Source organism: Megachile rotundata, chromosome 1 (assembly GCF_050947335.1).
Source record: "Megachile rotundata isolate GNS110a chromosome 1, iyMegRotu1, whole genome shotgun sequence".
NCBI classification, from domain to species: domain Eukaryota; kingdom Metazoa; phylum Arthropoda; class Insecta; order Hymenoptera; family Megachilidae; genus Megachile; species Megachile rotundata.
This window is the reverse complement of record NC_134983.1, coordinates 10,620,540-10,632,577: the sequence shown is the minus strand read 5'-3', so window position 1 is coordinate 10,632,577 and position 12,038 is coordinate 10,620,540. Positions and strand designations below refer to the sequence as shown.

The window sequence follows — 12,038 nt, the reverse complement described above, 5'->3', positions numbered from 1 at the left end:
AGAACACATCGTTTTCATCCCTCGATACAAGCATGTTTGACACCCTTTTCGAAACCCGCTCGCAAATCAACCCCCTTTGTAATTTCTGTTCCGTCCAGAAAGTAACAAGTTTCGATTGTGTAACGTTTAGTCGATTTCCGATCTGTCCAGAGTTCTGTCACGCTCACGTTTATTCGCATTTACCTTGCTTGAATTGAAGTACATTACGTTAGTGCGATGACTTGCTTGTGAATGTTACTATTAATTACATTAACGAACAGTCCACGCTCGAACGCAAACGCCCGGGCTACGTGAGAGATCGACGACCCCTGCTTTCAATTATCGCCATCACTCGACTGATTATGGTAGATAGTTACTGTAGATAGATCGATAGACATTATTAGTTAACTGTTATTCGTATTAGAGAGATGTGTACTGCTTTCTCGAGGTACGTATGTACGGGTCAATTTGACACGACCGAAATATTAATAATTTTATTACATTTTCCATGTGTTATTTAACGGTCGATCTTGTGTGCTATGAAATTTCAACTTTGATAGAAGTCAAGAATAATTTCACATATCACATTATGTTTCATTCTATGTTTGTTAATTGAACTATATTTAATTTAGGTTTTTAGAGTAAGCGTTAAACGTTAGTAGTTCTAGTGTGATCTTTTACCTCCAACAAAATTCACCGTTCATTTATAATTAATTAATGAACCATTTATTATGAAATTGGGACAAATTCATTTTCTGTATAATTGCAAACTGAAATTTCATGTTCTTTAAGAATAAAAACAGTATGAAACTAAATTTGAAATAAATGTGAAATTTAAAATTTCACATACAAAATATTTGATTAATATTTAATTCGATATTTAAATCAATGTTTAATTAAACGATAACAAAATCAAATACATGCTGCAATTTACTAGTAATGTCCACATTGATACTTTTTGACCTAATTACACTTTAACAATACAACGTTTGATCAAACAGATTCAGCACCTATTGACTTATACGTTAATTGATTAATTGTACAATCTATTTCTTATATGCTTTAGTTTCATTATTCTACAGTAGTTATTTCATAAACTATAATTGTACAAAATAATGTTCGAGATTTGTTGGTGTACAAATACCTACTCTCGCTACATATTGAATATATGTTGACAAAATAATTTTGAGTTAAACATTGTTGAAAAACTGTTTATCGGTCGTGTCAAACAAACCCTTATGATACAACCTCAAATCACATCAAACTTATGAAGAAGAAGTTCAGCACTTTCTTAACACTTTGACGATCGTTCTGTACAATCTAATTGTAAAAGTTTTAGCAGATTTTCTATAATCTGTGATACCTGCATTAGGTGTAAAAAATATTGGCGTACACTTATGACATCAGAAAGTTATAAATATCAAGAATGACAGTAAAATCCACAAACATAAAAAATTATGGTGCACCAAAATTGCATAGATACCAAAAATGGTACTGTAAATTCACAAATATCTACAAATACCAAGATCTATAAATACAAAAAAATCCACAAATACGGTAAATGACAAAAAATCCAGAAATACCAAACGTCCATAAATACCAATAATCCAGAAATACCAAATATCCATAAATACAAAAAATTCACAAATACAATAAATGACAAAAAAATCCATAAATTCCAAACATCCATAAATACCAAAAATCCACAACTACCAAAAGTCCATAAGTTCCAAAAATCGTACCACAGCTCCACAAATTCCAAAAATACCCAAAAGCCCAACTATCAACAAATACATCAAAGATCAAAAACACCTCAAAAGCCAAAGGTCCATACGCTAAACTCCCGAGTACACCCGACCATCAAAGTGTTAAGATTTCTAATTTCTCCTCGTTCCAAAACCGCATCTCTCTCTCAAAAAAGGAGAAGCTCGCGCGTTTGCTAAAAGCCCTGTCACGAACAGTCGCAGCACGCCGCGTATTAACCGAGAAGTAGAATAGTAAGCAATCGCGGCGATGATAAAAGCGGCACTACGTTATCCAAGAGCAAACGCTTGCAGAGTAAAATCGTTAAAAAAAAGCAACGGGTAAAAAAAATTAAAGAAAAAAAAACAGACAGAACAAACCAAGAGATCCGCACACACACTTTGCCTTGACCGATCGTGGCGTTGCTTGTTGCAGCGAGGCGTCGGGGCGACGAGGAAGCTGCGAGCGGTGTCGGCGCCGGAAGCGAGGCGCACATCACACCCGGGGACGAGGACGAGGAGGATCACGAGGACCCGCGTATCATCGACGAGAAAATACCGCAGGGTGGCCAGGAGAATCCGATACACGCGAGCACGGAATACGTGAACGGCCGTACGGACGTGAAGGAGGCGAAGAAGGACGAAAAAACGGACACGCCAGTTTAAAGATGGATCATCTGTACAACGGTCGTTCCCTCTTCAACCGCGGAAATAAGCTGTCACCTCTCTTATTTTTAGTTCGATAACCCTTTGCACTCGTACTCTCTGTGCTGCAATTTTCAAAACTCATAGCAATTGGCAGTATTATTTTTGTGATCTGAACTAGTGATGGGCAGATTAGGTCAAATGACATATTTAAACATTTGGAAATTTAAAAATACAGAAATTTTAAATAAATAAATCCTTCATCCACATTTCCAAATTGTCCTTCTAAATTAAAAATTGAAAAATTTGGTAATTTCAGAATTGATAAAGTATAAATTTTTAAATTGACGACCCTAATAATCGCAGTCCATCACCGATCTGACCGATAGATCTGATGTTTGTTCTTTTAAAACGAATGACTATGAGATTTGCAAAGAAAAGATATTTCACGTAACTTTTATCCCAGTTAATTTAATCAAATGGAAAATAGTTATTCAGTTGAATCATTTTCGATCTTCGAACCTGTGGAAAATGTAACACGGACAATTACAGCATTATACACACGAAAGTGCAAAGGGTTCAAACTTATTGTAGCTGACATAATGCACGTGTCAATTTATGTACACGTGTCCCAGCAAGGTATCTCGGCTGGAATCTCAATTTAGCATAAGACGAACGAGCCTCACGATTATTTTGCGTATTTATATTCCCCATGTGACACGCGTACAATCATTTTTCCCAACTGTGTTCGCAAACGATGATAAATCCTCGCGTCCGATAGATCTGATCGCTTTTTCTTTGTTTTGTCTATGACTTTTACTTTTTCTACGAAAATGGACAGCTGTTCTTAGCCTGAAACACGAACGTGCTGTTTCTCCATCGCGATAATTAACCCTTTGCGGATGAACGACTATGTACATGTATTAAAAAAAAAATCATGCCGCTCATAAATTCATCATAGTTTTTATGGTTTTGAACTAAACAAACAATGGACATTACACATTTATAACACGTGTTTATCTGCTTGTTTTGACAGTTTCAATCTACAGATGTTTTCTTATACGTTACAAAGAAATATCGCTATGAATTTGTAACGTGTACATCGAATATAAAATAATACTCATTTTTAACAATAAGTAGAATTCTACAAACATTTTCTACGCAAGTTATTTATATTTTAAAATGTAACATTGTATGGTCATCACTACAAAAATGTTAAAACGTTTCTCATTTCAAATAAAATTATTTTATTTGCGTTTGGATAGTATTTAATATAAACACAGTTTTCAGTAGAAGTAGAGAAAGGTTGAAAAGAAAGCTTGTGCAGTAGACGCTCAATAATTCCCCGCTTTCGGGGCTCTACAATTGATTCATGGAATCGTCAAGTAAAGACAAGTGTGTAAATGTCTCAGTATTAACATTTATAAGTTATACAGTATGAATTTTACATCATCGCCATTTTGTTTACAAACAATCTTGAAAATAATATACATTCAAGTGTTGAAAAATAATGTGTAAATAATGTACGCGTATTTGAACCGTATCTCGCTTAAAAAGAAGAAGAGAAGACTGAATAAAATACACACTATATTGCCGCGTCCATTTGTACGTTCCATGTATCAATGGATAACATAAATCGACTTTTATATCGTCTGAGACGTCCCTAACAGAGAATTATATAACGGAGAATTATCGAGCGACTACTGTAACGGTAAACGTAAATACGAATTTGTAACGCGTGCTCTGCAGACAAACTGTTACTCATTTAAACTTAAAAAGAGAATGTTTCACAAGTTTTCTCACAGGTATACATTTATATCATAGTATTACTTATTTTAACTTAGAAGAGATAAATAATATTCTCTTATCCCTCTGACGCAAAGAAAAATAACGTTAATTTATGTATTAACATTTTAAGTTGAACGAAGAAATATTTATAGAAGATACAAATATAAATATTTATAGAATATTTTACAAATCTCTATATTTTAGGCACAATGTCTTTTTAAACTTGAACGTAAAAATATCTGTAGATCGAAAAATTATCTTCCTTACAATTTTAACGCAAAAGGGTAGTGTTCTAATTAAAGGAATTACATAGCAGGGAATTATGGAGCGGTTACTGTAAATGTATTTGTAGCAGAAACGAAAGAAGAAATATTCTAGTTGAATCGAAAAATGTCCGCAAAGGGTTAATCACGATTCTCCGCTGGATCAATCGATCAATCGATCCCTCGATGCCTCGACAGCCGAGCAGGAAACATTCGGTCTCCTCCCTTTTCGCCGTGTAACTTTTGTAAATAGGATTTTGAGGCGGGACCGTCGCCTTTTCTCATTCTTCTCTCGAAGATTCACACCGGGGAAATTCGCTTGGATCACGATTATTCATCACACGTTACTGTACAACATTCATCGTTGATTTCTCGAGTTAAAAGTTTAACACGTTCGCTGCGGACCCCGTGGACTCACAGTCGGCTGTGAACTCGACTATAGGTACACGCTGTTTCGCGTTACACTAATTAATATTATTAATAATAATACTAATAATATTATTAATATTACTATTAATGTTAATATGTATTATTTTTATTCACTTCGCTCATCCGACGAACGTTCACGACCCTCGAACCGCAACGATCGTGTCAACGAACTACGAAAAAGTCAAATCTTTTCGACAATTTTCAACGATACAGGATTACCTTGTATCTTGTACGAGATATTTATGCCTCGAGAAGTTGAACGACGAAAATATCGCTAAGATATCGTTAGGTAACACGCGTTTACGAGCTGTCCTTAAACTGTACCGTTCTTACTCTAAGAGAATCGATACATACGTCGTAAGAGATCGAGTTCTCCCGCCAAAAGGGTAACTCGACGATGCTGAACTCGAAATTCTGGAGACTGCTGAATCGTTGTTCTCGTCTCGTTATGACACGTGTCATAATCGAACGCGATTTATAATAAACAAATCTACATACGAAGAACAGTCTCACGCTAACGCGAAACAAATCAAATCTTTTGTAGTCGAGTTTTTTCTAAAAGACACATCAAAAGTACAGGGCCGGGGGGATATAGACGAAAAATATCGTTAAACGAATTACTCGTGCACACTTTTCACGGTTTTCGTAAATTCTTAAAATTTTATAAAAATATTTTTTCGGTGAATTACCTTGTTTAAGAAATAATGGACCTTGTTATAAATTTTTTGTATTATATTTTTGAGACGAATTTATAATTTTTTAAAGTAAAACAAATTATGTTTGAGACAATTAATTTATAAAGCTATTATTTTAGTATCAATAAATTCTAATAAACATTCTAAAATGTAAATTTTATTCTAAGGCATAAAGTTGACAGACAAAAACATCCATCTTTTCGTGAACCTAATAAATATTCGATGCCATCATGAAAGTGATATGTAAATAATTATTATTCACTATTACCATTACTGAAAAATATGCATAATCTGAATACTTTAGCAGAGTCTATAAATCACAATATTTAATTGGCTTCCAATTTAAATTACTAATTTGACTCACAAAGTAAACGGGTTCATTATTTTTCAAACAAACAACATAAAATATTCAGATGATTTTCTGTTTTAGTGGCATCTTCAAAACAACCAAAATATTAATGCAACGAAATTCCAAAAATTTCCAACAAACCGTGACTTTGAATTATCATGGAAAATTTTTATTATAAAATTACGCAATGTCTTGTTGATGTCATAACTTGATTTATTCATATCTAGGAAACAGAATTATGATCACCGTGAGAAAGACGACATAGGTGCACGTGATCTATTAATTAATTAATATACACGATTACCACGTTCGACTACATACGAACACATTCCACGATGTTATTTTCGTTTGACGACAAAAACTGCCCTCTTTAACCAGATCCACGTGCTGACTGAGACACGTGAATACATCTCACGTTTTTATCGTTTAAATCGTTTCTCGGACAGTATTATTTAGATCGGAAATGATTAGATGTCTCGAAATACGGGACCCTGTTAATTTCCTTCGATTTTTAATAACGTCACTGTTTTTTACTCGATACGTGTACGCGGTGTATCAATGTTGCACGCTCAATCTATTCAACGACCATTTGCAAAAAAAAATGTTTTTCACGAGTACACCTATTAATATTTCGCGATCAATCGCGATTCGACTCGACTGAGGTTATCGAAATTTTCCGATACGTTCTCAATACGATTGTTGACCGTTCAAGAATTTTCTTTTATTACGGGTTTTCGTATCGGATATTTAATATTCTATTCAAGGGTTTATTCAAAATTTCTCGATTTTAGAATTCTAAAGTTTCATATTTCCCTATGTGATCATTTTTATTATTTCTCAAGCTTCCAAAATTTAACTTCTTAATTCTTCAATTTTTCGATCCTTTTTCTAAGTTCTAAAAAATTTCAAGTTTTGTAAAGTTGAAAATTTAAGAATTTCCAAACTCGAAAATTACAAAAGTTAAAAGTTTCTAAAACTATATAAACCTTCAATAATTTGAACGGTGAACAAAACGTAGAACACCGCAATGGTCATCTAAAAAATTAAAAAGAACTGCATCCATCCAACATCAACTTTCACGTGGCGTCAAAGACTGGAAGCATTTCATCGAATATCGAAGTTTTTCTACCGAAAGCAATTTTTTAAATAGGCCTTTTTATACCGCTGTTCATTGTGATTTCACGATGGGTGTAGTCGCGAATGATTTCTATTATAGAAATAATCGATGTTTCGAAACTGCTTACGAACCGCGGAGTCCTCGCGAAACAGGTATTTCATAAATGCTTATCTATCTTAACAGATATAATTAATTCATTTATTTATCAATCTCATCGTTAATTACCGTTCTCGTGCGTCATCGATGTCCTGATCTGAATCTTTCTTTTTTTATTCGAGCGAAAACATTTAATTATCTTAACCATTCGATGCACTGAGAATAATAATAAATCTCGTGCAATCGAATAATGACAATGGATAATGCAAATATCTTTAATCTGGATATTTAATGAACGTTAAAAATAATTTTTAAAAGAGTGAAGTTTTGCGAGGACTCCGATAAAGCTTAAGTTCATCCTCGACTCGAGCAAATCTAAGGAGCAATTAAATATAAGGCTAACCGCGATTCGGATACTTTCGACATAGTGTGTTTCGTAATTTCATTATCATTCCCGTCGACAATAAGTGTTCTTTGTACTTTTGTACGAATCCTTGCTTAGCTCAGTCATCGCGACAGAACTCACACACCACGAACATATTACACGATACACTTTGGAAAGAAACTTGACGTAGGTGTCCACGAGCGTGGTACGGAAGAATTATTAGAATACAGATAATAGGGAAGTTGCGAAAGAGAAAGAAAAAAGATAGAAATATAAAAGAGGGAGAAGCGAGAGAATCGAACCCTGTATCTTTGTCACTAGTTGACGAAACGTTTCCGAATTCTGCACATACACTCCTTCACTTTTTTCCCATATGCGATCGTGTTTTCACTTACAAAATGAAGCATCGTCTTGTCCAACGAGTTCCATACGAGTCGTTTAAGAGCAGAATTTTTACACGATGCAGAAAAAATGTGAAATGACGAAAGGTGTACGGTTTTTTTTAAAGTCGATCGAAGGAACTGGTCGGATGAAGACGATCGAGATTACTGCGTGTTGTATATATTAAATATATATATATATGAAATGAATAAATAAATAAATATATATATATATAAATATATTATAAATATTATGGTACGAGATTGAATTATAATAGTATTGAATATATGATATATATTCTGTGTCGAGGGCACTTGGCTTGCAACTCGTAAATATTAAACTGAATACTTGTTTATCCACTTGCACTCCAATTGCCGAGCGACCTGTCGTTATTCGTGAACATTTTTGAGAGGAAGACTATTCGTCGGTCAGAGTAATAAGGATTTAAGTAATATACGTTTTGAGCGTGTGCGAGAATTCGCGAGAAACGATAACAGCGATCGTTTCTTCCAATCGTGAATGGAAAATGGCGGACGCAGAGAAACGGCGGAACGTTGGATAGAAATGGTAAATCGATCTTTCACGTGGTTGTACGTTGCCAATTATGTACTTTGTATCGTTGTTCGCCATGTCGAAGTTGTTTGTGCCGTGGAAGAGGCTGAATTCGTGTTCGCGTATCGGTGTTTCGTGAACGACGCACGTTTCTACATTTCCGTTTAACCCAGTCACCGAAATTAGGGATAATTTTAATAAAGATTATCGCTTCGTGAAATCAAGCAATGATTAATGGTCTCTGTCAGTTATTGTTGTGATTAATGATTACTTAGAGTAACCCTTCAGATGTTTATAATTTATTAAATACTGATTACAGATTAGTTTCGAATTTAGCATTCATTACAAGAAATTATTTATGGTTACAGATTAATTGATTGATAGTTGTAGTTATAGTCATTGCATTTAGTAATCAATTACAGAGGTGTGCATGAAACAATTAATTATCTTATCATCCACTTGCACCAGTGAGTAAGTCAGTTTTGAAGCTAACCAAGAAGTTTTCTCCATTAAAAAGTTCAAGAACTTGAAAATTTAAACCGATGTAAATTTCTGAATCTGAAAATACAGAAATTTGTATATTGGAAAATTGTTATACTTCTAAAATTGGAGAATGAAAGAGAATTTAATAGTTTGCAAATAGGGTTAATCAAAAGGGATGTATTTTAATTCGTCGTTCACGGACCACGAGTAGCTGTTAAGGGTACCTATTATTTATACGAATACTGCGTATTATCGTGTAAAATGGAAACATCTTATTACACACGCGAGGGGATGATTCGAGGAAAAGATCAAGCGAGGCCAAGTTACACGCAATCTTCAACCATTTTACGGTGTTCATGATCGAGTAACAAGGAAAATAGCGAATTCTGAGAAGCTTTGGAACCGCATTTTACGAGTGTTGCAGTTAAATTGGCTATTCCACGAACAAGTGATTAAATCGTTTTAGTGCCTTGAGGATTAAAATCTTTTTACAGCTGATTTACGAATATTTCTTGTAACACGTTTAAAGAAACATAAACGTTTCCTCTATGGCGAATCGTATTTCTTTCCATACTAGATTAACCCTTGCAACGAGAAAATTATTTACGAACTTTACAAGACGCGTATAACGTTCAAATTCTTAATTGTTTCTTAATATAAATGAAACTTTTGCAATGGAAAAGTTTTAACGTAATGGTCAGTTTAACTGCAAGACGGTGGAAAACTTAGGACAAAGAACCAGCAAGGTAAAAGGTCACTGCCAAAGATACGCACCGAAAAATTTCAGAATCCTTTCACGAACAAACCGAGACAAATTTGTCCATTTCCCTCGAAGTCCCTCACGATTCCCTTTTCTAGGCACGAGAAATGAATTTTTCAAAGACTTTACCAGCATAAACGACGAAATCAACGAAACGCAGACGGGATTTCGTTGCCGTCTACTATAAAACGTTCAACCTGTTCAGCCTTCGCGTACAGCTACAATGAAGGCACGTCGAAACGATAATCGATTGTACGCGAAAGAGAGAATGAATGTGTGCGAGCGTGTGTGTTTAAAAATATTATGCGTGAATACGTTGATGTACAAAAAAAAAGAAGATGAAGATGAAGAAAGAATTCCTTGCGGTACATTTTTAACGATATTAAGACACTTATTTTGTAATTGATTTATGTGGTTCATTATTTGTATAAGGCCAGTCTGAACATACATACGTTTGCCCGCGAATATAGTAAATGTATAAAATATGAGAACCGTTCGAAGATTCGTTTGAACGAATGTTTATGAGCTTCTGTTTCATTCGGAAAATGCTTTCGATGTAAAGAATTAATTGTGGGCATATTTTTGTGAGGGCAAATGTATGTAGATGGTCCAGTAGGCTTTACGATTAATTGTAACTATTATTTAAATCGCGATGATCATGCTACGGTTGTATTTGTACGCTTAGATACTAGCATTTGTATGGACTTATGTGTTGTACATGTGTGTACAGTGTCTTGCATTTTTTTTTATACACTGATGACATATTTTTGCGGTGGATTAAACGAAGATACAAGGTGTTTATTGAGTTGGTATTTGTGAATTTAATGATTTTGTAATTTGGGGATTTTGGGATTTGGCAAGTTAGAAAATTTGGGAAATTTGGGAATTTAGGAGCTTTGGGAATTCGGGGAATTTCGGGGAGCTGAGAATTTTGGGATTTTGAGATTTGGGGAGTTAGAAGATTTGGGAAATTTTAGATTTTTGGGAATCTGGAGAATTTAAGAATTTAGAAAATTTTGGAAATTTAAGAATTTTGGGAATTTCGAGAGTTTGGGAAATTTGAGAATTGGAGGAACTTGAAAATTTGGGGATTTCAGTATTGGAAATATAGCAACTAAAAATAGTCGAAATTGTAAAACTTAGAAATTAAAAAATTAAAAAACTTGAAAATATAAAAATTTATAACTTTGAAAATTTTTAAATCTCTAACACACAATATCTGAAATATCCCATATTCCATAAATCTACTCACCAGATCAATAAAGCATTTATCCAGTTTTTATCATACATTGTTAAATACAGATACATATGCACCATATACCGCAACAAATAACGACAGAATTCATTTTAAAAACAAGATAAGAAGCCATCGCAAAATATATCGTCGTGTAAAATGAAAAACATGCAATATCCTGTATGAACATACGCATGCGAACTTTTTTTGAAATATTTTCTTTCATTGCGAAACATGAAAGCTCGAAGTTGAAGATTTGTAAAACATGCGATATTAACGGGAGAAAGATTTTACTGTAATATTATAAGAAAGCATGATCGTTGGCCATACAATGGAGTATATATATATTATATATATACATATATTTATGTTAAGTCTAGGTATTAAATAAGACTATAAAAAGATGATGGAGATAACGATTGCGAATACCTGAGTATGGTGTTCTCTGAAACATTTTTAGAATGTCATTTCACCGACTATAGAAGAGCAAAAATGGCTACTGAAATCCAACGATGATTTTTCGTTTGTTCAGTCAAGGTAACATTTTTCAATTTTAATTTGTAACGAGGGCCCAATGTTAAACAGAATTTATCGAGAAGGAGAAAACACTTTAAGAATACTTCAGAGATCGCTGCATTAAAGTTTAAAAAATAAAAAGAGAAGAAAAGCGATAAAAACGGTTACGAAAAGAGATTAAAATTGAATCGGAGGATGAAGTTTGAATGTTACACGGTCGATAAATGGAATACGATCAGCACACACGCGTGCGTATTTAAGCGTACACACGTGTGTAAATACACATACCGTATGTATGTACGTCACAGGTTTATACACACAGAAAAAACACATTGCGATCACACATTGAAACGAATACGAAATGGACATGAACATTTTGTATCTGTACTTTGTAGATACAACGCAATAGGCAGGAGTAAATCTAATTAAGAATTCAAATGAAATTAATATATAGAAGAGCTGTATGTAATTAACTGTAAGTTCATTCATCGCTATGATATTATACTTAGGTATTATATGATTTTTGAAATAAAACATTTGTTTTAAATATACAGGAGCGTACACGAAAATATGCCATCCCATCTCAACTTTCGTCCTTTAATCACGTGATTTCATTGTTCGATA

At 33.9% G+C, this 12,038-nt stretch overlaps 1 protein-coding gene across 5 annotated transcripts in view; it reads left to right on the top strand.

The window, feature by feature from the left end:
- Positions 1–12,038, top strand: part of Fas3 (fasciclin 3) — a 381,776-nt gene that overhangs the window by 364,657 nt on the left and 5,081 nt on the right. For 2 of the 5 annotated variants that reach the window (XM_076533102.1, XM_012280705.2), the window contains exon 8: positions 2,158–11,965. The exons of the other annotated variants lie outside the window; for them this stretch is intronic. In XM_076533102.1, the coding sequence (XP_076389217.1) occupies positions 2,158–2,387 (230 nt within the window). In that variant the 3' untranslated portion in view covers positions 2,388–11,965. Of the gene's footprint in view, positions 1–2,157; positions 11,966–12,038 lie in introns of those variants that run through there. 5 annotated transcript variants of the gene reach the window in all.